This window comes from Macrotis lagotis, chromosome 3, assembly GCF_037893015.1.
Source record: "Macrotis lagotis isolate mMagLag1 chromosome 3, bilby.v1.9.chrom.fasta, whole genome shotgun sequence".
Lineage (NCBI taxonomy): Eukaryota > Metazoa > Chordata > Mammalia > Peramelemorphia > Peramelidae > Macrotis > Macrotis lagotis.
Genome location: NC_133660.1, coordinates 162,330,602 through 162,356,823, shown reverse-complemented (window position 1 = coordinate 162,356,823; position 26,222 = coordinate 162,330,602). Strand labels below are relative to the sequence as shown.

The 26,222-nt window shown below is 35.5% G+C and overlaps 1 protein-coding gene across 2 annotated transcripts in view; it reads right to left on the bottom strand.

Annotated features, from left to right (window-relative positions):
- Positions 1 to 24,649, bottom strand: part of PDCL2 (phosducin like 2) — a 34,159-nt gene extending 9,510 nt beyond the window's left edge. The window contains exons 1-3 of one of the 2 annotated variants that reach the window (XM_074229398.1): positions 24,370 to 24,649; positions 3,314 to 3,462; positions 1,566 to 1,656 (exon numbers count right to left, since the gene is read on the bottom strand). In XM_074229398.1, the coding sequence (XP_074085499.1) occupies positions 1,566 to 1,656; positions 3,314 to 3,386 (164 nt within the window). In that variant the 5' untranslated portion in view covers positions 3,387 to 3,462; positions 24,370 to 24,649. The remainder of the gene's footprint in view (positions 1 to 1,565; positions 1,657 to 3,313; positions 3,463 to 24,369) is intronic. The other variant, XM_074229397.1, reaches the window with a different exon arrangement.
- Between the last annotated feature and the right edge of the window lie 1,573 nt (positions 24,650 to 26,222).

Sequence of the window (26,222 nt, the reverse complement as noted above, 5' to 3'; positions counted from 1 at the left end):
TTTTTTTGTTTAACTTTATTATTGCTTTTAATTAAATGAAATTTTTTCAATTTATTTTTCTTCTACTTTTCTTGATGCCTAAAAAGAAAAACAATTTTTTAGAGTAAATATTCATAGTTAAAACAAATTCCTACATCAACCTTATCCAAAAAATATCTGATTCTGCATCTTGAGTCTACTGACCTTTTTATCAGGAGTCATGTTCTCATCATTGGTCCTTTGCCTATCTTTACATTTAAATCAATAGGCAATTCCTGGCCTCTTTGTGGTTCAGGCAAACTTCAGGTTACCTGGAATATCTCTCAAAACTGCAGATTATATTACAGTATCTATGGATAGATAGGCACCAGAAGAGGAAGTTGGGAAAATATCCTGTCTTTTCTTAAGACTTCAATCAGACTAGGTCTTTTGCTCTAAGATACTTGGAAAACTGATGACCTGCCTTAATATTTTTCTTCTTTGCCACTGCTCGATTCTACCTTTGCTACTCTAGGCTGCATGAAAATGGTCCACTTGCTTTAATACCTGGTATGAAAGCAGAACCACCCCCCCCACTGGAGTGTGATCAGGTTTTCTTGGAATATCTGAATATAATTCAGTGTCACTCTGGTTCAAAGAACTTTTGAATATTAGCCTAAAGACTACGAGTCTGATTGGGCATCTCTCACTTATTTCTTCCCCTCCCCTGTTAAGCTTTACCATTCTCCCAGTCATTCAGATTGGCAGCCTTTGCATCATTCTCACCCCAGTTGTCATATTTTTCTAAACTGCCACATATCTTGCATTTATTTGTCCCTGGTGCCTATCATATAGTTACCTTCTTAGCTTAGATACTCAATGCTGGACCACTGCAATGGTCTCCTAATTAGTTTTCCTGCTTTAGGTCTGTCTGTTCTGTCTGTTCTCCCTTCCCCTTCCTCTCTCTCCCTCTCTCAATCAGTCCTTTGCCTGGTCATGTCATTCCTTACTCAATCAACTCAAACATTCTCTATTTCCTTTAGCATACAATATAAATGACTGTTTGCCATGAAAAGCCTTTCACAATATGGCATCAAGCAACTTCTCCAACTGAACTCTGCATTATTGCACTTAACACATTATAGTCTAGCCAAACCAGATTCTTGCTGTTCTTCATGGCTATTTCAGCATTGGCTTCTCACCTTTGCAGTTGTGTTCCCTATTCTTAGATTGCATAGCCTCTTCAACTCTCTCTCAGAATTCCTAGATTCCTTCAAACCTCAGTCAAGCATAACCTTCTTCTTGAAGTTTTTCTTGATTCTCACAAAGTTCTAGTGACTGTTTTGCATTTTGCATATACATACATAATTATGTGTCTATGTATATAAATATTGTATTATAAATGCTTATTTCGTAAATATAAATACTTTAATTTTGTTTTAATAAACATTTTTATAAATATGCATCTATTTATGCTGAGGATACAAACTTCCACTTTTGTCTTTCAATCCTCCATATTTTGGTGTTGCATTGCTATAATTCTAATCTACTGGCTTCTTACAAAGCCAAATAATTACAAGGGATATTAATTTTACTATTTACTATACCTATATATTTCCATAGCCCTCATATCTTCATCATCAAAATCATCTTCAGCTTCCTTCAACTGGCCAAGAGTCATTTTTTCATATGGTTTAGCTAAAAGATAATAATTCAATAACCATTAAACATGTTTAATGCTTGGGAAGCACTGTTAAGAGACTGAGAAAGATACAAAAATAGCTGAAATGATTCTTGTCTTCATGGAGCTTACATTCTAGCAGTGTAAGTCACAGAGAAATAATTAATGGAATAGAATGAATTTATGATAGCATTGCATATGACAAAATTAAAGCATAGGAATTAAGAGTTTGTGAGGTTGAAGGAAAAGAAAATAATTTCCAATTAGGTGTGTAGACGAATCACAGAAGGATGTTTGGAAGAGATTACACATCAGTTAGGATTTTAAAGGCTGGGTAAGATTTTTTTGAGGCATAAAAAAGGGAAAGGAGATTCACAGTATAGAGCATAATGGTGTGGACAAATGCATAGAGGACAAGATAAAATTAGAAAATGTCAAGAATTATGGAAGAGAGAAATGTGAGATATAATTGGAAAGATAAAGAGGGCCCTAAGTTATGAAAGTGTTTGAATTCAAGGTTAAGAGGTTTGCAACAAATAAGTTTTAGGTGGAGAAATAATACAATCAGATCTACACAATAAAGAAGATTGAAGGATAGTTTGAAGGAGTAAAGAAACAGAATAGGCAGATGGAAGTTAGATTAATAGGAGAAGAATGAATGAGTGGCAAGATAACATGCAGATTACTTTTTGAGGTTTGGTCATACAATGATGGTGATAAATGAAAAAACTTCATGGGATAACAGAATAGAGACACATAATATCATGTTTAAATAGGAAAAATCAGCATGTCTGAAGCCATGTGATATACCTAATGAAAAGACAGAACATACAACTAGCATGAGGAAAGGATAATCAATGGAATAAGGTCTTAGAGTAATCAAGGATTAAAGGCATAGAGAGAGAGGCTAGCCTTGGGAATGAGCAAGGATACCTCGTATTCTCAAATAGCATAATTATCCATAGTTAAATTTATAATATCATAGAACTATTACTATTTTGTTTTTTCTTCACACCTGAAATATCTAGACAAAGTCAAATCAGAAATATTCTGAAGCAAGGCTAAAGCTTCACTTATTGAAGAATCTGTTCCACATTTAAATATCCTTAATCCTCAAAAATATATAACTGAAGTTTTACAGCTTAAAAGAATCATCTACAAATTAGTGATTCATATGAAATAAACCTAGTAATTGTAAACCTTAGCAAAATAATAAACCACAGGGCAGCATTTCTTTAATATAGTTACCAAAGATTTTTATACTTGAAAGAAATTAATGGAATACAAAAATGATGATCTGGGAATACCTCTGGGCTAAAGGAATGCTTTGGAAATTCGGTTACAAATTGTTACAAAAAATAAGAAAGCAGAACATATAATACTTTTTCATATATCATTCCATTCATTTTTTTCATAAAACTCTTATTTACAACATTTTAAACACTAGAATTCCACAAGACATGGCTTGGGTGTGTCTCATAGGATCATTAAATGAAGAAATAATGTGATGATGAAGAAAGAACACTGTTCTAGGAGTCCAAAGCCTCCAATCCTTGCTATGTAACCCCTGAATAATAACTGCATCTCTCTGTAGAACTTCTTCCTCACAGGTATAAATAAGGGGTTTGAACCAGATAATCTCTATATTACTTTTCACCTTCTGTGATCCATTACCTGTGATATTGTTATTCTGTGATCTTACCCATAGCTTCTTTCTGTAAATGTAAAACCAATTCTTCAGCCTCATCTTTTTTTTCTTCTTTTGGAGGAAGAATTCCAAAATCTCTTAATATATCATTCCATTCAGTATCTTCATTTGGATCCTATTTTGCAAAAGAATGGAAACAAACCTTTTGTCTTAGGTCAGGTGCATCATGGCCCTAAATGCAACTTCAGGAGCTGAAGAGAAAACTAATAAAGCAAATAATAACAATTTAAAAAACTAAATATGAAAATCTACTAAGACTATATGAAGAATACTGAGCAAGGATAATTCAGATGCAGTTCTACAGGTCCTACATGTGGGGATATAAGGTAAAAAAAAAACCAATAGCTTGTACAGGAATATACAATTTATTGAATCCAAAGATCTATTCTCCCTATTCACTATTGGCTTACATAAGATTATCCTGAAAGACATTTAGCCTGTCCCACTTTTCTTGTTCCTATCATTTTGCATTATGACTTTGGATTTCTATAGTGATGGTACAGAGCTTTCAGAAAGAGTAGACTCTAAAGACTGTAAGGGAAGACTGCTGCAGACTCACTAAGATTTCAATCTTCAAACTCTCTTGATGACTTGCAACTTTTAGCTTCTACAGATTTCACTAAATGATTTGCCATGGTACCTTGGGAAAAAAACTCCTAATACTAGAAACAAATTTAGGAAAGCATAAACTACATAGCTTTCAATGATCCTGGAAGAGACAGCTAGGCTGACAACTTTGTTCTTTGGATTTAAGTGAGACAGAATTGAGCAAACAACAACATTGAGCTACAAAAATACAAATACAAGACAAAAACAAATACAAAAACAAAAATACAAAAACACAAAAGTAACAGGAGACTTTAATGTCTATTTCAGAAACAAACAAAAATGGAAAAAAATGGAGCTGAACAAATTGTTGGAGAAACTAGAGCTAAAAACTTAGTTTATTTTTTATGTTGTTTTTTGCAAGGCAATGGGGTTAAGTGATTTGCCAAAGTCTCACAACTAGGTAATTTTTAAATGTCTGAGGCTGGATTTGAACTCAGGTCCTCCTGACTCCAGTGCTCTATCCACTGTGACACCTAGCTGCCACCCCCCCAGCTAAAGACTTACGAAATCTTCTAAATGCAAAAGAACATAGGCATTTTTCAGCACAACATGAACTTTATAAAAAATGACCATGTATTAGAGGGCAAACAAATGTAAAAAGGTAGAAATAATAAATACCCCTCAGAGTCCATTTGATCCATCACATTCCAATTAAGAATCTCAAGTCTTTGCTTAAAAGCTTCCAGAGGAAATATTCCCACCATCTCCTGAAAAAAGTCAACTTCATTTTGAATAGCTTTGTTTGTTGAGAAAAACTGCTTAATAATTATCTTTTGTGACTTCACAAAATAACAGAAAGTTAGTGGTGGAAAGCATCAACCTATACCTGAACAAAATCCCTTCTATAATATCTGACAAATGGTCATCAAGAGGCTTTGCAGAGGACCTAGCCAAGGCAGTATTTTTTTTTAGGGTTTTTTTTTGCAAGGCAATGGGGTTAAGTGACTTGCCCAAGGCCACACAGCTAGGTAATTATTAAGTGTCTGAGATGGGGTTTAAACTCAGGTCCTCCTGACTCCAGGGCCGGTGCTCTATCCACTGTGCCACCTAGCCGCCCCTCAAGGCAGTATTTTTTTATGTTGATAAATTTTGTTAAGACACAATAAGCAGGGGGCGGCTAGGTGGCACAGTGGATAGAGCACCGGCCCTGGAGTCAGGAGGACCTGAGTTTAAACCCCATCTCAGACACTTAATAAGTACCTAGCTGTGTGGCCTTGGGCAAGCCACTTAAGCCCATTGCTTTGCAAAAACTAAAATGGCACAATAAGCACTTCCCAAAAACAACTCTTCTCTATAGAATCACAGCATATTATTTGGGACAACACAGCAAACATAAGGTCCTTCTTTTAGCCTACCATATACATAAGAGAAAAGTGCTTTCTCCCAGTTATCTAGATTTCTGTTCAACTGACATTTGTTATTTTTACATTATTTTGAGCATTGCATAAATTGTTGTTTTGCTTCTTTTTTTTTGGTTCAATTCATACATCTTTTTCCCTGTTTCTCTGAATTCTTGGGTTTTTTTTTTTCTCCTTGTAAGACAGTAATATCCATTGGTCATATTATTCCCTAACTGATAGACACATAATTTTCCTCTAATTTTCTGAAAATACAAATAGTATATGGTGCACATGGGGCATTTTTGCCTTATTTGGGGATATAAATCCAGTATTTGGAATCACTGGATCAAAAAGATTAGTACTATTTTCCTATAATTTCAAAATTTCCAGAACCTGTGATATGGAGTTATTAATATTGCTTTCATTTTCCTTTTGAATCCTTATGCTTTGACTGCTTATCCATTGAAGAAGCTTCCAAATTTGAATCCTTTCCCTAATAGTTTTTGGAAGTCATACTTTTATCAAAGGTATTTGATATACAAGTCTCCATATCCTTGTAAAGGCAATTCTGATATAAAATACTCTTCAACATTCCCACTCTGAAATCACTCTAGGGCTCTCAATTCTAGTTTTCCCAATGAGTGGAATATTCCCAGTAAACCCTCACAGGGTTAATATTCCTAGTGAAGTCTTCTCAGGGTTAAGAAATATTAAGAAAAACAGGGACAGCTAGGTGGCGTGGTAGATAGAGCATTGGCCCTGGAGTTAGGAGGACCCGAGTTCAAAAATCTAGCCTCAGACACTTAATTGCCTAGCTGTATGATCTTGGGCAAGTTACTTGACTCCATTGCCTTAAATAAATAAAATTTCCAAAATAAATTAAGACAAACCATTATTCTTAGAAGAAAGACCTTGCATTACAAATAAGACTAGTAACACCACCTGTTTTCTTGATAAAGATATTTTTACTAACTGCGAGGATAGTAGACTGTTCCTAGAAAGACTTGTTTCAAGACAAGTTCACAATTTTTGTGATAAGCCTATTTTTACTAGACTTAGATATTACTTTTTTAAGATAGTTATAATTCTGAAGGTTATTCTCACCATCTGGATGCTAAGGTATATTTTATGAAAACCTTTCATTCTTTTCTTTGCTGCTGGAGTAGATTTTTGCAAGTAGAATGAAACTCTGAAGACCAATCGAGTCAACACAGAGAGAGGATAGGGAGAAGGAGGGGTTGGCGTTAGGTCATATAATCTTGCTTGAATATCAATTCAGGGCAGCCCCTTGATCTTCACTACCTTTGTGAGACTTGGAGTGTGCCCTTCTCTAGAGAAAAGCAAATAAACTTTTTTCTTTTTGCTCAGAGGAGTCTCTCAATAGAGTCTCTCAATATTTTTTAAGTGGATTTTTATCCCAAACACCAACAATATGTTTAGATTAGAATTTTCTTTCTGGTTTATGTCTCACAACCTTAACAAATTATCAAAGATAAATGTTAATATTAACTTCATTTGTCTGTCAAAGGTCTTTTTGAAAATCAAAACAGTCACCTTTCTCTAATTCTGAGGCACCTCCTCTGTTTTCCATGATTTAAGTTCACAGAAAGTTGATCAATAATCACATGCACAGTTCTTAAATGCCCTAGGATATAGCTATTCTAAGTTTGGTAGCTTTAAGTTTTCTTTTCAACATGTTTTCTGAACATTTCACCATTCCTGGGTGAAACTCCCTGTTCAACAATTTTAACCTATCCTCAATCGTCTAGATACCACTTTTCTTCTATGAGAAATCAAAAGTGAAATTTGTTGAGTTAGCTCTGCCTTCTGACTCATGTACTATCACTATATGATCCAGACCAAGGGAACTATTCATTCTCTCTCTCTCTCTCTCTCTCTCTCTCTGGAAGGCTCCAGACAATGCTCTTGTAAAACTGTTACTTGTAGGTTTTTGTTCATTATAGTTTTATATTAATTCTTTTATCATCTGTTTGAGATTCTAAGCTAACTTCAATAAACTTATGATCTCTTTAATATAAACATCCTTCTTCCCTTCATTGCTGCAGACTGCTTCCAACCATCTATCTTGTCCATGTTCAGTCTGTCAGGGTGGGGTGGGAAGGAACCTTTTCTCTCGATCTTTTTAAGTTGCATTTGTAACACAGGCAGCTCACCCCATTTTCTAAGCACACATTTCATCAATTATTCTTTTTTTAAACCATTTCTTGTGTGTAGTGAAATTTTAGAAATATGCTACAGTCTACTTATGCTATCTAGGAGATACAATTTTATTGCTATTTCAATCACTTACAACCTTGAGTCTTCAGACACTTGCATTCTAAAATCTGAAGGGAAAAAACCCTCCCTGTGCTAGATGATTCAATATTGTGCTGGAAGTATCATACATTTCTTCCCTAGCTATCCCAACTATGGTGGTTTTAATTTGATTAATGATGGGGATGACAATTCTGTGCTACTCTCATTTATTTGTGGTGTTCTTTCTAGTTTTGTCTATTGGGGTGGCTAGGTGGTGCAGTAGATAGAGCACTGGCTCTGGAGTCAGGAGTATCTGAGTTCAAATCCGGCCTCAGACACTTAATAATTACCTAGCTGTGTGGCCTTGGACAAGCCACTTAACCCCATTTGCCTTACAAAGAAAAAAAAAAACAAAAAACCCTAGCTTTGTCTATATATACTAGTACAGTGATCATTTGGGTCTCATGCTATACTAACCATAGTTGTATTTTCATGTCATATTTTTGAGGCAAAACTATTAAGAATATCCTGTCATAGTATGTTCCACAAATAAAGGTATATTCTAAATGAAGTTTTCCATGGCTACCATGTCACTGGATTATAATTATACTTTCTCTGATCCCTTTGAAATCTGCTCTCAAAATCTAAGGCAGAGAGTAAAGTAGTAATTCTTAACTTTAATATCATGAATTCTTTTGGTAATTTAGTTAAGCCCATAAAAGCCTTTCATAGAATGTTTTTATTTTTGCAAGGCAATGGGGTTGTGACCTGCTGAAGTCAAATATTAAATGTCTGAGGCCAGATTTGAACTCCAGGGCTGTTGCTATATTCACTAGCTGTCCCCTTTTGAATAACAGCTTAAATATTTTAAAAAAAAGATATTTAGGATTACAGGAAGCCAACTGTAGTAAAATATAGCTACAAAAATATTTAAAAAATCAAATTCATGATCCCCAGGTTAAGAACCTCAAAAAAGAGAATTTCTGGGTTAATTCACTTTCTTTATTATGAATTTTAAGTTAAAGTGGCTCCTTTTCCCCAAAAGTTGTTGTCTTTGTACACTCTCTTAGTTCTCCTATTAGCCCCCATTGTTTCAATGATCTAAGTGCTGATGCTGCCAATATCTACATTATTCTCAATTGCCTTGATGGATGCAGCTCCTCTCAGCAATTCAGAGATGTAGGATAGATGTATGGACTGGCTACAGAAAATGCTATCCCCATCCAGAGGAAGAAAAAAAAAACCTCAAGCCTTCAGAATCTGATGCACACTCTATTCACTTTTTTTAAAAAAATTATTTTAAGAAATTACACTTCTTTCCCTTATCCTAATTCCTCATTCAGAAAATGACTAATCTGTAAACATGTTTAACACAAATGTGTATGTACAATATTAAACAGATTGTTTGCCAAAATATTTCTCCAAAATAAACATATGGATGAATGTTGAAAAACTTTAATAACATGTATTTGGAAAAAATAAAAGATTAAAAATATTTATTCTCAGTTGTCCTCCTTTGTCCCAAGGTCACAGAGCAACTCAACTGCCTGGTGGCATTTCTAAATGGATATTCCACAGACCTCAAACTCTAACATGTTCAAAATATAGTTCACTTTGATGAGCAGAACCAGAAAAACACTGTACAACCTAGCAGCAACATGGGAGTGATCAACCTTGAAGGACTTGCTCATTCCATCAGTGCAACAATAGGGAACAATTTTGAGCTGTCTGCAAAGGAGAGTGCCATCTGTATCCAGATAAGGAGCTGTGGAGTTTGAACAAAGTACAAGGACTATTCCTTTTAATTTAGAAAAAAAAACAGATATCTTATTGTCTGATCTTGTTACCTCTTAGACTTCTCTTCTTTAAGGATATGATTTCTCTCTTACCACACCCAATTTGGATCAAGGTACAACATGGAAACAAAGACTGACAGAGTGCTTTCCGTGGCGGGGGAAGCAAAACTCAAATAATATCTTTAATAAAAATAAATTTAAAAATATAGTTCACTTTTCTTTAAATAATTTTTTTGTTATTTTGGTTATGGCAAAGTCAAATATGTAATATGTACCCCCCTTTTTATACCTCTAATTTGATTATGACATTTATGTATCATAGCCAAATTATATGTGTAGTTTATCAAGGCATATTTTGTGAGATGTTGGTTATACTTAATTTCTGCCAGATTGCTTTCCTATTTTTGTTTAATAGTAAATTAGGATCTTAAGATTTATAAAATTTTAAGCTACTATATTTATTTGCTTCTGGAGCTTGTATTACTAACCTTTCCTACTGGTGAACTTTTCTAAACTTTTTAAACTAGTGTCTAATAACTCTAATTGGAGTTTGTAGTCTAGTTTCAGATTTGTGACTATTACATGCATTTCCATCTTCCCATTTTCTTCATTATTTCCCTTGATCTTTTGTTGTTCTAGATGAATTTTGCTATATATTTAGTTCTAGAAAAGAACATTTTGGTAGTTTGTTTGATTTAACACTGAATAAGTCAATTAACTGTCATTTTTATTTTTATTTTTCTGGGTTCAACCATGAGTCTAAATGACTCCCTCTCCAATTATTTAGGTTTGTAGAGTGTTTTTAATTTCAATTATATAATCCCCCTATGTCTTAATAGATGAACACTCAAATATTTTGCATATTCTGCAGATATTTTAAGTAAAATTTCTCTCTTTCTTCTAGGTTTTGTTGGCAATATACAGAGAAGAGAAAATTTGTGTGAATTTATTTCCAATCCTGCTATTTTACTGAATTATTTTTTTAACTAATTTTTAGTTTGTTCTCTAGAGTTCCTTAAGCAGCTCATCATAACATTTTGCAAAAAACCTTTATTTTGTCTCTCTTTGCCTATGCTTATTGCCTTTGTAACTCTATCCCATTCCAGGAAGGTTTGGTGATCCTCTGAATAATAAATAGCTGGTCATACAGTGTGCTGCAAACTCAGGAATGAGATGTGAATTCTGACCAAGAAACCTTTGAACCCATGACAGCTAATGGAATGAAAATCTGAAAGGGAAAAAACTTTTGAATAGACTCTGAAAAGGGGGTATTTTAAAGAAAGCATAGAATAGCTAATGGGAGTCTCTAAAAGTAAAAACTTGCCCTCCCAACATGTCAGGAAAGATGTCCCTCAAAACATGTTCTTTGATTCCTGGTACTTGAATCTCCAGGGAGTCCTAAGAGTTGATTTTTCTGGTAAGATCATTCTCTTCCTTGGCTGAGCTGAGATATTATCTTGCTGATGAATTGAAGAGACTAGATACCCTTCTATATTCAATTATCTACTTTACATTCACTTTCTTTTTTCATTTTAGTGCTTGCTTGTGAGTAGAATGTTCCCAATTAAAAAAAAAACATTCCCAATAATTAGGGTTAATATTCCTAGTGAAATCCTGTAATGGGTTAAGAAACATTAAGACAAGGACAAACTATTATTCTTAGATTATTCTTAGAAGACCTTACATTTCAAGCAAGGCACCTGCCTTCTGATAAAGGTATGTTTTACTAATTAGGAGTATAGTAGACTATTCCTTGAAAGATCCTGTGTTCCTAAAGGAACTTATGATTGATCACCTGCTTTATGATAAGACTTTTTAACTAGGAGGACAGTAGACTTTTCCAAGACAAAAAATGCATTTTTAGACATTTCTTCATTTAGCTAGGCATAGGTCATTACAATCTTTTTTTTTATATTCTTACCATTTGGATGATGAGGTAACATTTTATGAAAACATTTCATTCTTTTCTTTGTTACTGGGTAGATTTTCCTCAAATAAGATTTTACCTCAAGAGACCAAGCCAATGGGTTAAAGGAGAAGGTGGTTAAGGAGGGGAACCTGCACTAGGACCTATGTAATTTTGCTTGGTTTGAATCTTGGTTGCAGCTCCTTGATCTTCACTACCTTCGTGAGACTCAGAGTGTGCCCTTCGTTCAAGAGGAGCAAATAAAACTTTTTTTGCTCAGATCACACCCTGAAGATTTTGTTAAGTGTGTTTTTATCACACACACACACACACACACACACACACACGGATAAATGTATTTTCTGGCTGTGACTGTGTTATATGAAAAAAATATTTAGTTAAGAGGACCCAAATTGACTGAGAATAAACACTTACCTCTCATGATTTAGGGTGTAACTATTTTAGAATGACCAGGGACAGTGACTGTTTATCTTTTTTTAAATTTTTTTTGATTCTTATTTAAGGCAATGGGGTTTAAGTGACTTGCCCAAGGTCACACAGCTAGGCAATTATTAAACATCTGACATCAGATTTGGTGGCTGCTAATTCTTAACCCAAATATCAAATACTGTATTAGATAGATACAATTCTAGCTTAATATCCTTCTTGGAGAAAGGAAATTGGAGGAATGAGTGCTCAGCTATACTACCCACAAATGTAAAAATCAAAATGAACTGAGATTTTCCAGATCATAGAGTTTATCTATATAAATATGTTCTTGCATCATGGGCTGACCAGGTCCCTGTGACTCCAGTTTGTTTGATTACAGATTACAAAAAATCATTATACCTCAATTTCTTTTTCTTTTCTTTTTGGTAGAGCTAGTATGTATAGAATGTTAGGAATCAAGAGTGGTAATAAGAAGAAACCTAGTCTTTGCTTTACATCTGATAATACCAATGGTATCAGCTAGCATTTCTATATCAGCTAGCTTTAAGGTTGCAAAATACTTTATGAAAATTATTTTATCTGTACAACAACCCTAGAAAGTAAATGCTATTGTTCTCTCTTATTTATAGATGAGGAAACTAAGGCAAACAAACAAAGATTAAATGATTTGTCCAGGGTCAAACAGGTAATGTTTAAGGCCAGATTTCAGCTCACATACTTCTGATTCCTGATCCATATCTAACCACTATGCCATCTAGCTGATCTTTATTGGAAAGGTCTCTTCATTATATGTAATCCTTAAAATGATATACTATCATATTAAGGGTCCATTTATTCCAAAAATTTGTAATATTTTAAAATAAACTTTTATTTTTACCTTTTCTTTTTAAATTACTTAAAATTGCTCCCTGTATTTTTTCCTTCCTCTCCTAGAAAGCCATTCTTTATAGCAAAGAATTTTTTTAAGAAGGGGGAAAACTAGCAAAACAAATCAATACATTATAAAAATCTGACATTAGAAAAAACTCCCATACTCATGGAGCCCCCCTCCTCAAAAAGAATTAGAGGCTATTTCTTAGGGGGGAAAATATTGTAACATTCACTGTCAATTATTTGTGAATGCTGTTTGTTCTTTTCAAATCAGTTGAGAATGAAATGAAACTTCAGATTGTTCTTATCTGCACTTCTCTCAATATTCATGTTAATGAACATTCTATTCATGTTGTTGATATTTTGCAACTTTTTTTAAAGAACTATTTGTTCATATCCTTTGACTATCTATTAAGGAATGTTTTTTAAGTTTTATTTAAATTTGGGGTTTTTAATAAGTCAAAAAAGGTTTTTTTTTCATCTTTGATAGAATCATATGATTATTTTTCTTAGGGCAAGATAAGGAAATAAAAAAGCATTTAGACAGTACCTACTAAAGCACCAGTCCTGGAGTCAGGAGGACCTAAAGTTCAAAACCATCCTCAGACACTTGACTTACTACTGTATGACCTTGGGCAAGTCACTTAACCCTGTCTCACATCTCTAGTTGTCCTGATTCATATCTAGCCACTGGATGAAGATGGCTCCTGAGAAAAAGTAAGGCTGGTGACTTAGTACAGTTCCACTCCCTCCCTCAAATCCCATTCATTGGCTTGTTGTATCTCCCTAATGTCCTGGTTTTCTTTGAGCACAAAGGACAAACAACAGTTGTAGTCGCCAAGCACTGTGAGAAGTATTTTACCATGTGAATACATTACTTTAAGTCTGGTTATATAATCAGTATCCCACATATCCCATCATTTGTAACCAGTCAAATTAATAAACATTCCATATAATCAAATAACTTATGTGCATGCTGCCATTTATATAGAAGCTACTCTCCCAGTTTTTTTTCCAATCGTTTAGTTTTGTTTTAATGTTTTTTATTGTCTCACGGAATCATTAATTTCTGTTTGATCCATTCTGATTTTCAAGAAGTCTGATGCTTGGGTCAAATTTTTCTGTCTTTTATGCGAATTTGTTAATTCTCTTTCCAAGTCTTTCCTCTATTATTCTATAAGTTTCATTTCATAATTCTTTTCTTTAATGTTTTTAGCCTTTAGACTCTACTTAGGTAAAGAAGAACAGTGTTTCCTCTTTATCCCTGTTCTGAACAAAGAGACTGTGGCCAGAATCCTGCTTTTGGTCTGAGGGACAATACTGAGATCTTCTTCCGGGCCAAGGGCTGAGTCTGTGATCCCCTGTCAAAGGTAAGAAACAACCAGCTCTGTGGCCATATTTTGAGTTCAGAATCCAGCCCTGGGATCCTGGTCCACCTCTTGTTCTACTCTTCCCACTCTGGACACTTGATTATGAATCAGATCTGTTGGAAAGATATCCCACTTTTCTTTCTCTTTCAATATCTCTTTTTTTTAAGATTTTTTTTTTGCAAGGCAAATGGGGTTAAGGGGCTTGCCCAAGGCCACACAGCTAGGTAATTATTAAGTGTCTGAGACCGGATTTGAACCCAGGTACTCCTGACTCCAGGGCCGGTGCTTTATCTACTTTATCTACTTTATCTAGCTGCCCCCCTCTTTCAATTTCTCAATCACTGCTTAGTCTGGCACTTTTCTTTGTTTAAAAGTAGATCTAGGATAACTGGGTAATACTACTTTTATCATCTTTGTCAATTTTCTAGTTTATATGAAAATTAATTATTTCTTGAATGTTTGATAAAATAAATTTTAAAATTAATCTGGTCCTAAATCTCTTCTCTGCCTCGGGAATTTAGGAGTTGCTCAATATATTTTTCTGAGACTGGCTCACTTAATTTTTTTTATTACGTTAATTCAGATATTTTATATTTTTAATGTTAATTTATTTCATTTAAATTATCAAATATGTTGGCATATAATTGTACAAAATACCTTAATTTTTTATTTCCTCTTTATTTACTGAAACCTTTTAAAATATTTAAGTTGGTAATGTGCTTTCCCTTTCTTTTAAAATCAGATTATCATTTTTTAATTTTTTTTTTACAAGGCAATGGGGTTAAGTGGCTTGCCCAAGGCCACACAGCTAGGTAATTATTAAGTGTCTGAGGGTGGATTTGAACTCAAGCACTCCTGACTCCAGGGCGGGTGCTCTATCCACTGTGCCACCTAGCCGTCCTCAGATTATCATTTTTATGGCACTTTTTTTTTGCTTTCAATTTTCTTAATCTCTTCTTTGATTTTCAAATACTTTATTTTAAAATTTACTTGAAGTTTTAAAATTTCTTTCTTAGTTTTGTTTTTAGTTGCATACCCAATTCAATGAACTGGTTTTTTTTTTTTTAATAGTTGAAAGTCTTCAAGGATATAAATTAAGGATGTTTTAACTGAATGCAAAGTTTTGGCATGTCGTCTCCTTGCTGGCATTTTCTTTAATGAAATTATCTATTGTTTCTATTATTTATTCTTTGACTCTCCATGATTTATTCTCCTGTTTTTGAGTTCCTTTCATCGATTATAATTTTATCATCTTTTAATAAAAGATGCATTCAATATTTCTGTTTTTCCTCATTTAGATTCTATACCCTACCCATAGTCAGTCAATTTCTGTAAAGTTGCAAGAAATAATTGAAAAATATACATACTCTTTTCTATTTTCATTCAGTATCACCAGAGAGGTATCATATTTGTCTGTGTCTAAAAAGGTGATATAATAAAGTCTCCAAGGATTACAGTTGCTTTGCTGTCTATTCTTTGTAATTCAATTTATTTTTCCTGTAAGTACTTGGGTGTCATTTCACTTCATATGTGTATATGTACTAATGCATACATATGTGTAATAAGTATTAAATATTGATATTTTATTGTCTGTGTCTACCATGTTTTTTATTTAACTATGACTTGTTTTTACTATTGCTTTCAGATTATAACTGCTGTCTCTGCTTTTAAAACATCATTTAAAGAATTATAAATCCTGTTTTACCCTTTCATTTTAATACTCTATATAGTTTTTAGTGTGTTTTTTGTAAATAATATATTGTTGAATTTTGCCAATCAATTCAATCTGTTAGCCTCTTTGCTAACAGAAATGAGTTCATTGCATTCAGATTCATGGTTATGACTGTCACTTACTCTGTTCATAAAACCACCATTTTAATTCAGGTCTTAAACAAATTTTTGCTGCTTGTTCCCATTGCTAGTGCTTCTTTTCCAAAAACTGAAAAAAAAAATTACTTTTCAGATACTTTGTATGCATTCAGATACTATACTAGACACTGGAATGAGAGACAAATGAGAAAAACAACCTATTATTATTTTTTTTTTTTTACACATATACCATTTTATTTTAGATTTTTTTTTGCAAGGCAAATGGGGTTAAGTGGCTTGCCCAAGGCCACAGCTAGGTAATTATTAAGTGTCTGAAACCAGATTTGAACCCAGGTACTCCTGACTCCAGGGCCGGTGCTTTATCCACTGTGCCACCTAGCCGCCCATACCATTTTTTCTTAATGAAACCATACTTTTTAATGAAGGAGTGCCATGGTAACATATGAGGGCAAAGAGAGATTTAGTCAAAGTATTATAAAAATATAAAAAAATGAGGGAAAAAAGTTTCACAAAAATATAGCACATTAAAGCCTTGGAGAGAAAGATTTTACTGGATTATCTAGCTATGATTGAAATGAAACTTTCAATATATTTATTGAAGCAGAAGGATAGGCTTAAAATAGGTAACAGTTAAAAATACAGTTTGGTTTTTTTTTCCCCTAAAACATTATATATATATATATATATATATATATATATATATATATATATATATATATTATGAGAAGTAGAATGATACAAGCATGGAAAAGTAGTTTGTGGTCAGTTTGTGCTTTAAATGCCAGGTTATGATGTCTGTTTTATGGAACAGGGGAACAACTGAATGTTTTTCAAGCTGCAGTGTGATGTGATCAGACCCACACTTTAGTAAGGTAAATTTGGCCATTATCCAGATGGACTGGAAATGAAAGCCTAGAAGATTAGTTGAGAAGGTTATTCAAATAATTCCAGGTAAGAGTTTATGCAAGTCTGGATTAAGGTAGTAGTAGTGAGAATGATTCAAAATGAGATATAGAGGAAAGCCAAAAGCAGTGCCAACTGATTGGACATGAGGAGTGAAGGAGAGAACAAATACTTTCTAAAGCTGAGATCTTGAGTCTGGATGACAATAAACTGTCTCTCTTCAAGACTCATATGGCATCCTATATCCTTCCTACTAAGAACTTGAAACTTCAACCAAAAAAAAAAAAATGAGGCCATCCACTTCCATCTTCTCCTCTCACATCACTCAATCATCTCCAGATTCTTTTCTTTCACTCTAATGTCAGATAAAGAAGTGACCTTGACAAGGTCTAGCTACAGATTGTTCAATTGTTTCAGTCCTGTCCAATTCTTCGTGAACACCCCCACCCCCAACCCCATTTAGGGTTGTCTTGACACAGTCATTAAAATGGTTTGTCATTTCCTTTTCCAGCTCATTTTACAGATGAGGAAACTGAGGCAAAGTTAAGTGGCTTGCCTAGTAAGCATCTGAGGCTGGAGTTGAACTCATGAAGATGCCTCTTCCTGACTCCAGGTCTGGCACTCTAGCTACTGTGCCAACCTAGTTAACCCCTAGCTACACATACCCTGATCTTAACCCCTTCTTTCATCTCCCCATTCCTTTTTGTTTTCAGTCTCTCTCTACCTAGTCTCCTTCCCTGATGTCTACAAACATACCCATTCTTAAAACCTCCTTGGGATCCAACTATCTATTTCTCTTTTCTTCTATATTCCTTGACTAAACTGCCTATACTGGGGGATTAGGGGATAAGCATTTTTTTTATCACCTACTATGTGTAGAAAAGAATTATATCATTTGATCTTCTGTTTCCTTTCTTTTTAAAAAACAGCTGCAATTTGGCTTCAGATCTATTTCATCGAAATTGTTCTTCTAAAAAGTGAACAGTATTTTTTTGATTACTCAATCTTTAACAGCCTCTTCTCAGTCCTCAGCCTGCCTTACTTCTATAGCTCCTGACGCTGCTGATCAATCCACATCTCTGCCCCGATGCTTCCCCCCCTTGTCTATTTTGATTCTGTTTCTTCTCTCCTTTTTCTATGCTTGTTTGACCACTTTTCTCAGAACTCTTCTGTGGGTGTCCCCCAAGGCTCTGTCCTGGGCACTCTTCTCATCTCCACTGATGTTTTCAGTAGTGCCCATGATTCCAAGTCCTGCATCAGGAACTGCTTTTAGAACACTATGAAATAGATGTCCATAGACATTCCAATTTCAACATGTTCAACAGTACTTTTTCTCTAAACCTCCTTTCCCCAGATTTCCTTATTACTGTCAAGATACTAATAAACTTGGGGTGGCTAGGTGGCATAGTAGATAAAGCACTGGCCTTGGAGTCAGGAGTACCTGGGTTCAAATCCAGTTTCAGACAATAACTACCTAGCTGTGTGGCCTTGGGCAAGCCACTTAACCCCGTTTGCCTTGCAAAAAACCTTAAAAAAAAAAGATACTAATAATCTCCAAGTCACCTAGTTAGTTTTGCAACCTCACTGTCATACTCAATCCCTTGCTCTGTCCTGCAAATGGCCAATCCATTGTTGTTTCCATCTCCACATTTCTCATGTATATTCATCCACCATCATGCATCCAACCACTCGGGGTCAGGCTTTTATCACCTCTCACCTGGGCTATTGCATTAGCTTTTAAATTTTACTCCCTGCCTCAAGGAAGCCCTAATTCAATGACTTTCAGCTGTGGTTTCCTTAAAGGCTCTTCTGACCAGATCATCCTCTTCATTAATTACCAGGAGCTCCCCATTACCTCCAGATCCACATATAAAGTCTTCTGTAGGAAATGTAAATATTTTTACAATTTGATTTCTTCCTAGTCTTTTTACACTATTCCCTTCCATTTGGTCTATGATCCATCTGTTTGGATATACTTGCTATTTTTCCAACACAACAATCCATTTCCTGACTTCAAGTGTCTGTACTGAGCTGTCTCCTCCAGGCTTTCCCCCTGCATCTCTAACTTTTCCTGGTTGTCTTCAGGACAGTTCAAATTTCACTTTCTGCAAGAGGCCTTTCCTGGTCATCTAATGTCTTCTACTCTGAGGCTGCCTCCCATCCACCCTACATATATATATATATATATATATATATATATATATATATATATATATATATACACACACACACACACACACACATATATACATATTATATATATCATAAATATCTAGTTTTTAAATGTTGTCTATTTGAATGGGAACTCCTTAAAGATAAGAGTCTGCTTTTACCTTCTGTATCCTCATAACTAAGCAGTGCCTAACACTAAATAATAATGTTGTTTGTCCTTCATTCTCAAAGAAGACCATGAGGATGTAATGCCAAGACAAGCACATGAACTGATTTGAATGTGAGGGTTCTGTGCTAAGTCATCAGTCTCACTTTCTCCTCTGGAGTCATCTAGATCTGGTGACCAGCTAGGAATCAAGACAACTGGAGATGATCTTAGATGTGAGGCAATCAGGGTTAAGAGACTTGACCATGGTCATACAGCTAGTGAATGGGTCCAAGGTCTGAGGTTGAATTCATACTCCCAGACTCCTGACTCCAAGGCCAGCTCTCTATCCACTGGGCCACCAAAGTGACTGATGAATACTCTTTATGTGATTGACTAAAATACAAAAGTTAGAAGAAAGGTAAGGTGAGAAAGTTGAGTTTCATTTTGGACAGGTTTAATATGAGTTAATAGAATCATAGAGGTAGCAGGGTACAGTAGGTAATTAGGAAAGCAAAGATGGTATTGGATAATTGGATGGTATTGGAGTGGCATTTGCACAGCTGACTCCAGTTGTTGGCACTGAGCTATCCTCCAGGTATTCCCTCTGCAACTCTGCCTCTTACCTTCCCTGCTTTCTTTTAAGACACTTCAAATGTCATTTTCTACAAGAGGCCTTTCTTGGTTTTCTAGTGCCTTCTATTATGAGACTGCCTCCCATCTACACTACATTTATCATTAACATATCTCTCACTGTATTTATCTCTTTGGTTATAGATGAAATTGCAAAAGGTAGAGAACTTACAGTCTGGATAGTGGGAAGATGAATGAAAATGGTCACGTAGGGAAAAGAAGAACCAGGAGTAACCATCATTTCAAAAATCAAAAGAAAAATAAAAGGAACAAGAAGAAACAGATGGTCAACATAGTTAAAGCAGAAGAAAGGTCAAGAAAGTGACTGAGAAAAGATCACTGAATTTTACATTTTCAAGAGGTCCCTAGTAATTTTGTAGTGAAGAGCTTCAGTAGAGTGAAAAATTTCAAAATGGAAAATCATTCCACTGATTTTTGTAATCATATCAGATGTTCAATCTATTTGTTTTTGACAAAATTATGTTAATGATGTTCCTTTGATCAAAAAATACTTTTCCCAAATAAAAGTTGATTCAATATTTTTCACACTCCCTTTTCTCATCTCCTCTGTTTGTTGAAAATTCAGTTTAGTAACACTCGACTTTTTTTTCTTCCTGGACATTTCCAAATCATGCTGACTCCACTCTAGCCATCTTCCTCATTCCCGTCCCACCAAATCCCCTGTGCCCTAGGGTCCCTTAGACTCTGATAGGTCAGAGTCAAAATGGTTTCCATGGCAGTTTTGGAAGGTGATTGAAGAGTATGCAGCCTGGTCTAGAAAGTTCTTTGAAGCGACATGAAGGGTAAGATATGGTGAACGTTTGCCTATAGAAGTTATATGTAAAAACAAATTTTTAACATCCATTTTTAAACCTGAGTTACAAATTCTCTCCTCTTACCCTACTCCCTCTCAATAAGAATACAAGCATTTTGATATAGGTTTATAAATGTATAGTCGTGCAATCATTTCCATAATAATCACATTACAAAAATAAAACCTAAGATCCTCCCCAAAAGAAACCTCAAGAAAAATAAAGTTAAAAAAGTATGTTTCAATCTATATTTAGACACTATCAGCTCATTCCCTAGAGATGATAATATTCTTCATCACTGAGTCCTTCAGAGTTGTCTTGTGTCACTGTATTGCTGAGAAAAGTAAATCATTCACAGATGATCATCCTACAACATTGCTCTTAACTTTGTACACAGTACACTTCACTTGATAGGCTCATGTGATGTCTTCTGAACACACATGTACAGAAAACAATGGGGAAGATATAATGACCTGACAATCCAGGCAGCAAATGACAACTTTCTTTAGCCTAGGATGAAGCTTTGGGGCATTTACAAAAAATTAATAAATCAAAATCAGTGAAATTCTCTTTACTCAGAGGCCCCCACTGGAGTAGAAACTTGATATTCTGGACCAAATCATCACCCTGCCCTTTTTGAAAATCAATTACTACATATTTAGAACTGTTTACTTACTCTTTGCTTTCCCCTTTTCATAGATAATGGATATACCACTAGAAAGTTAGGAGTGATTTTTTTAAAATCTTAAGTTAGCCAGATAAGTTGTTAATTAAATAGAATATAAACAATTTTAAAGAACAGAAACCTCTGTAGTGGGTATTTATCTTCTCAAATAGAGGTATAGGAGGAAGGCACTTCACAATTCACATGACTTCTTGGTTAGGAGCAAATTCATCACTTCAGATTTAGTCCAACATTTTAGGCTTATTGAGATGTTTGGAGTTCTTACTATTTTTCAACATGTTACCTGTCCTTCACACCTTTATAGCTTCTACAAATCTGCTATGTCTCAAATTCTTCAGAGATGCAGGGATTAAAACAATATCTAGATATTTTCTAGTTACGAATTTTGGGTTAAATTATCACTTAACTGTGATTCCAGAATTTAATCTCATACTCCAGCAAATTTACAAAGATGACAAGAGAAGGGAAGTCATATGAGAAATTGTGAAAAAGAGACTCAATGTATTGCTGGTAGAACTACTGGAAAGTAATTTTGAACTATGCAAATAAAGTGGCTAAAATGTCCATTTTCTTTTACCTAGATATTCCACTTTTACCTATAAGGAGCTCATTGATCAAAATAAAGCCTGGACTATGTCACTAGAAAATTAGGATTGATCCTAAGGAAGTAATGGGAAAAAAAGAAAGAGAAAGAAAGGAAGGAGGGAAGGAAAGAAGAATGGCACCACATTTTTCTTTGTGGTAGCAAAGAACTGGAAGCAAAGTTGATACTCATTGATTAGAGAAAATTAAAACAAATTATAGTAATGAATATAATGAAATATATCAATGTTGGAAAAAAAAGAATGAGTTTGATGAATTCAGAAAAGCATTGAAAGACTCAATACAAAGTAAAATAAGCAGAACCAAGAAAACAACATAGACAATGATCACAATAGTATAATTTACATGTAAATGGAAAGGATCACTACAAAACAATTGAAAATCAATGTTTCAACAATGTAAGAAATAATTTAGTTCCAAAGAGGAAATATGACAAGATACCTCCCCCTCAACTCTCTGAGGAAGGGAAATCACAGATGTTTTACATTATGACAGATTTTTTTGATGTACTGATTGGTTTTGCTGAGTCCCCCCCCTTCCTTGTTAAAAACTCAAAATTCTCTTCGAAAGAGCTAACAGGGAGAAATTTAGGCAATGTAAAAATGAAAGCTATCAATTAAAAATTTCAAACAATAAATTTGCCTCCAAAGTGGCATTCTTTAAAGATAGCTTTGCAGGCATCTCCAACTTAGACCTATTTTCACAAATCACAAAAAACAAACTTTACTACATTCATCACAATGTGAAATCCATATGTTTGGGATCCTGAGATGACTAGTTTTGAATTCAGTGATATAGTATACAACCTCTAGGTACACTTATTCATATTTATTTCTTTTTGCCTTGAATTCTTCTCCAGCAAGCCACACAGCTTTATTAAATAAGCATAATCAGATGAGGGGGTGAGGTGAATAGTAGGAGAAGAGGGCTTTGGAATGAAATACTGCTAAATCCAAAACTAAAATTATAACAACCCCCAAATAAAAGTCTTTGTAAAATTCATCACATTCAGCAAAAGGAAATTGTATTCTGTATTTAAGATATATCTAAATATTAAGATATCTAACATAATAAAATGGTGACTTTAGAAGCACTTTTAAAAATCTCAAATAGCTATTTTTATATCACATATTTTGTCCTCTTGTCTGATTCTCCCTAAGCCCTTTTAACATTCCACATTATTCATCCCTCCTACTTAGCCCTTAAAAGCTCATAAAAGGCACAATCCATTCTTGGCAAGTGAAGGACTAGAAACGGAGGAGCTGGGCTAGAATCCTAGTGCTACTATTTTCTACCTATGGCTTGGGCAAGTCACTTAACCCATCTGGGCCTCAATTTCCACACCTGTAAAAAAATTGCACTAGATAAACGATATCCAAGGTCCCTTTCAACTCTTTATATTATTTTCCATGAAAGAGAATCTGTCAGTTGGAAAGAGAAGAGCAAACAGTAGTAGGGCACCTGACAATTGCTTAAGGTTTAACAAGTACTTTCCTCAACAAGTTAACAATGAAAGCTAGCATATTTAAACCAAACTTCTTATCAATCCCTTTTTGATTGCAGAAACGGGACCAGAACAAATTTTAAGCTATTGTATATAACTTACCAGTTGAACGGTTTTTTCTTTTTCTTAATATTATATTTATTTCTTTTCAATTTAAAATTTATTATTTCTTTTCAATTTATTTATTTATTTGCAATAGTTTCAACATTCATTTGAATTCCAAAGTTTTCTCCTTTCCTCCCTAACTTTTCCCTGTTCCCAAGAGAGTAAGCAATCTGATATAGTTTACATATGTGCAGTCACTAAGGGTTAATTTTTAAGGTAAAGAAGCCTGCTAATAAAATGAGAATTACAAGCAACTTTGGAGGTTATCTAGCTAAGGATACTTATTCTTTGCTGATTACATGTAAGCCAAAACAGATTTTGCTCTGGTTAAATAGATTAGAAGTATAATAGTACTCGAGATAGTCTTGATCATGCTAATTCAGACCAAAGAAACTTTTGTTCCAGAAACAAGATTTTCCCTGGGGTTTGAAACCAGAGAATAAAGTCTCCACCCAGTCTTAGTATCCATGAGACCCCCAGTTTCACTCACCCTCACCCCAAGAATCTCGGCGGTGCCACAAGGAAAAGGGGATGAGGAGGAGCAATGATTTCGTTCTGATTCTTTCAAAGGCTTGCAGTGAGGAAGGAGCTTTAAAAAACTTAAAGCTCTACGGGGTATGAGTTACTAACGAACAACTTAGGGCAAGGGCATCATTTAACCAGAAGGGTTGGGATCCAGGATCTTCTCTCTGAAAAACGAGTATGGTAATCTTCCAAATATACGTGTTAAGCTGGTGGGGGGGGGGGGGTCTAAGGAGACCATTTAAGTCTAACTTCACTTTACATATGAGGAAACTGAGGCTTAGAGAAGTTAACCGACTTGCCCAGGGTCATACAGCAAGTTAAAGTGATAGAGCCGGTTCCTTTCATACTAAATTCAGTCCCCATTTTATAGCAGGGATTTCTCCTTTGGGGACAGGGACAACTCCAGAAAAGAGCCCCGTTTACTTGCTCATTGCGCGCCCCTTCCCGCTTTCCACTTCTGGCCAAACCTGAGAATGTCCTCTATAGAGTCCCACTCCCAGCATCTCACCTGCATGGTGGACCGGTCCCCTCCCGGGCTAGGTGGGAAGGCGGAGGCAGCGGTGGCTTGTCGGGGCCTGGAGACTAGGGGGCTAGGGCAGCTCTAAAGCCCTGAGCCCCTCCTGGCCTCAGCCGCCGCACTGGGAGCGCACGGCTCCAGCGCACTGTGCGCTTCCCAACTGATTGGAATGCCCGAGCACGCTCCTTTTAAGGGTCCGGCCAAGCGGAGGCCCGGCCTGGGTTCGAACTCTTCCTCGGGACAATGGCCCGGAGCCCAGCCCATCCGAGCCCGGCCGACCCGCAAGGTCCCGTTGCCGGGTAACGGGAAGCTTCAGTGGGAGGGTAGGGGCTGGAGAATGCTCAGCCCGACGCTTCGTTATGGAGGTGTTCTGGGGTGCGCTCCCTAGTTCCAGGCGCAAGGTACGCCAAGGAAGAGACCCTCACCACCATGTGTGCCCCCCCCCCCCCTTGGGTCCAAAGAACCACCTCAGCTCCCACCTCAGCTTTCTATAGGACAAAATATAAAAACAAACAAACAAAAAAAAGGAACGGGTCTTTGAATCTTAAATGGGGGTGAGTGTTAAGGGATTACAGGATTACGGTTTCGTCAACTTGGGGAATTCCTTTCATAGAGGAAGGTCGAAACCTGTCTGTGACGTGTCGAGGTAAAGAACTTTTCAGAGTTGCCTGACCTGGAGTGATTAGAACTAGGTCTCTGACTGAAGACAGACGGGGGAATTTGAACTCATCTTCCTAACCCTGACTTGATTCACTATACTTCTGCAGCCAGTTACTGTTAGATGAACATTCTACACTGACTCCCTCTCCTTTTTAGCTGGGCCAGTCCCTCACCATAAACTTCAAAAAGTGAACATTTTATACCATAGCCTCATTCACCATCTCCTAAAATGGAACGTCGAATTTATCAGGAGAAAGTTTAGCATCTCTGTTCCATCAGTAATTCTCCAAGATTTGTGATTTCTTGGGTAATGGCATTTCCTTCACTGAAGCAGAGCACAACCTTTGATAGGTTTTCTCTGCTGCCAACTCGATGATGCTTCTTAAATTTCGTTCAGTCGTTCTGAGAACCTCAAATCTCTATCTAATCTCCATCCCCATATCTACCTAATTTAGGCCAGTCCCTAAAGCCTCACCTGCACGAGAGCTCAGTCTGAGTTTTCGCTAAACTGCCACAAGCGCTTTAAGAATAGAGAACTTTCATTTGGCTCCCTCCTCTCAACAGATCAAGAACAATTCTAAAAGATTTGTGATGATATGCCATCCACATCCAGAGGAGGAAAACTACGGACTCTGAATGCAGACCAAAGTATACTATTTTCACTTTCTAAAATTTGTTTTATATTTTTTATTCTTTCTCATTGTTTTTCTTCCATTTAGTTCTGATTCTTCTTTCACAACATGACTAATAGGGAAATGTTAAACATGATTGTACATGTACAACCCTGTATCTGGCTATCAGGGCAAGGCGGGGAGGGAAGGGAGGAAGGGAGGTAGAAAAAGTTTACCAAAAAATGAACATTGAAAACTATCTTTACATATAATTGAAAAAATAAAATAATATTAAAAAAGAGTAGAAAAGGTTCACCCATTAGGGGAGGACTTTAATGGAGGGAAATGGTAGTAATGCTGTAGTTTATATGACTTCAGAAGTAAATCTGAAAATCACAAGTAACTTAATTGGATTCTTTGATGAATTACAAATTAATCTCAAGAAATTCCAATATTTTAATCTTTCATTTAGAAAACTGTTCTCTTCCCCCTCCCCCACCCCAATATGTATAGGTACTTTTATTTTTTAAGCAAATGACAAGAGTCAGCATTGGAACAGAAAAATCCTTGGGT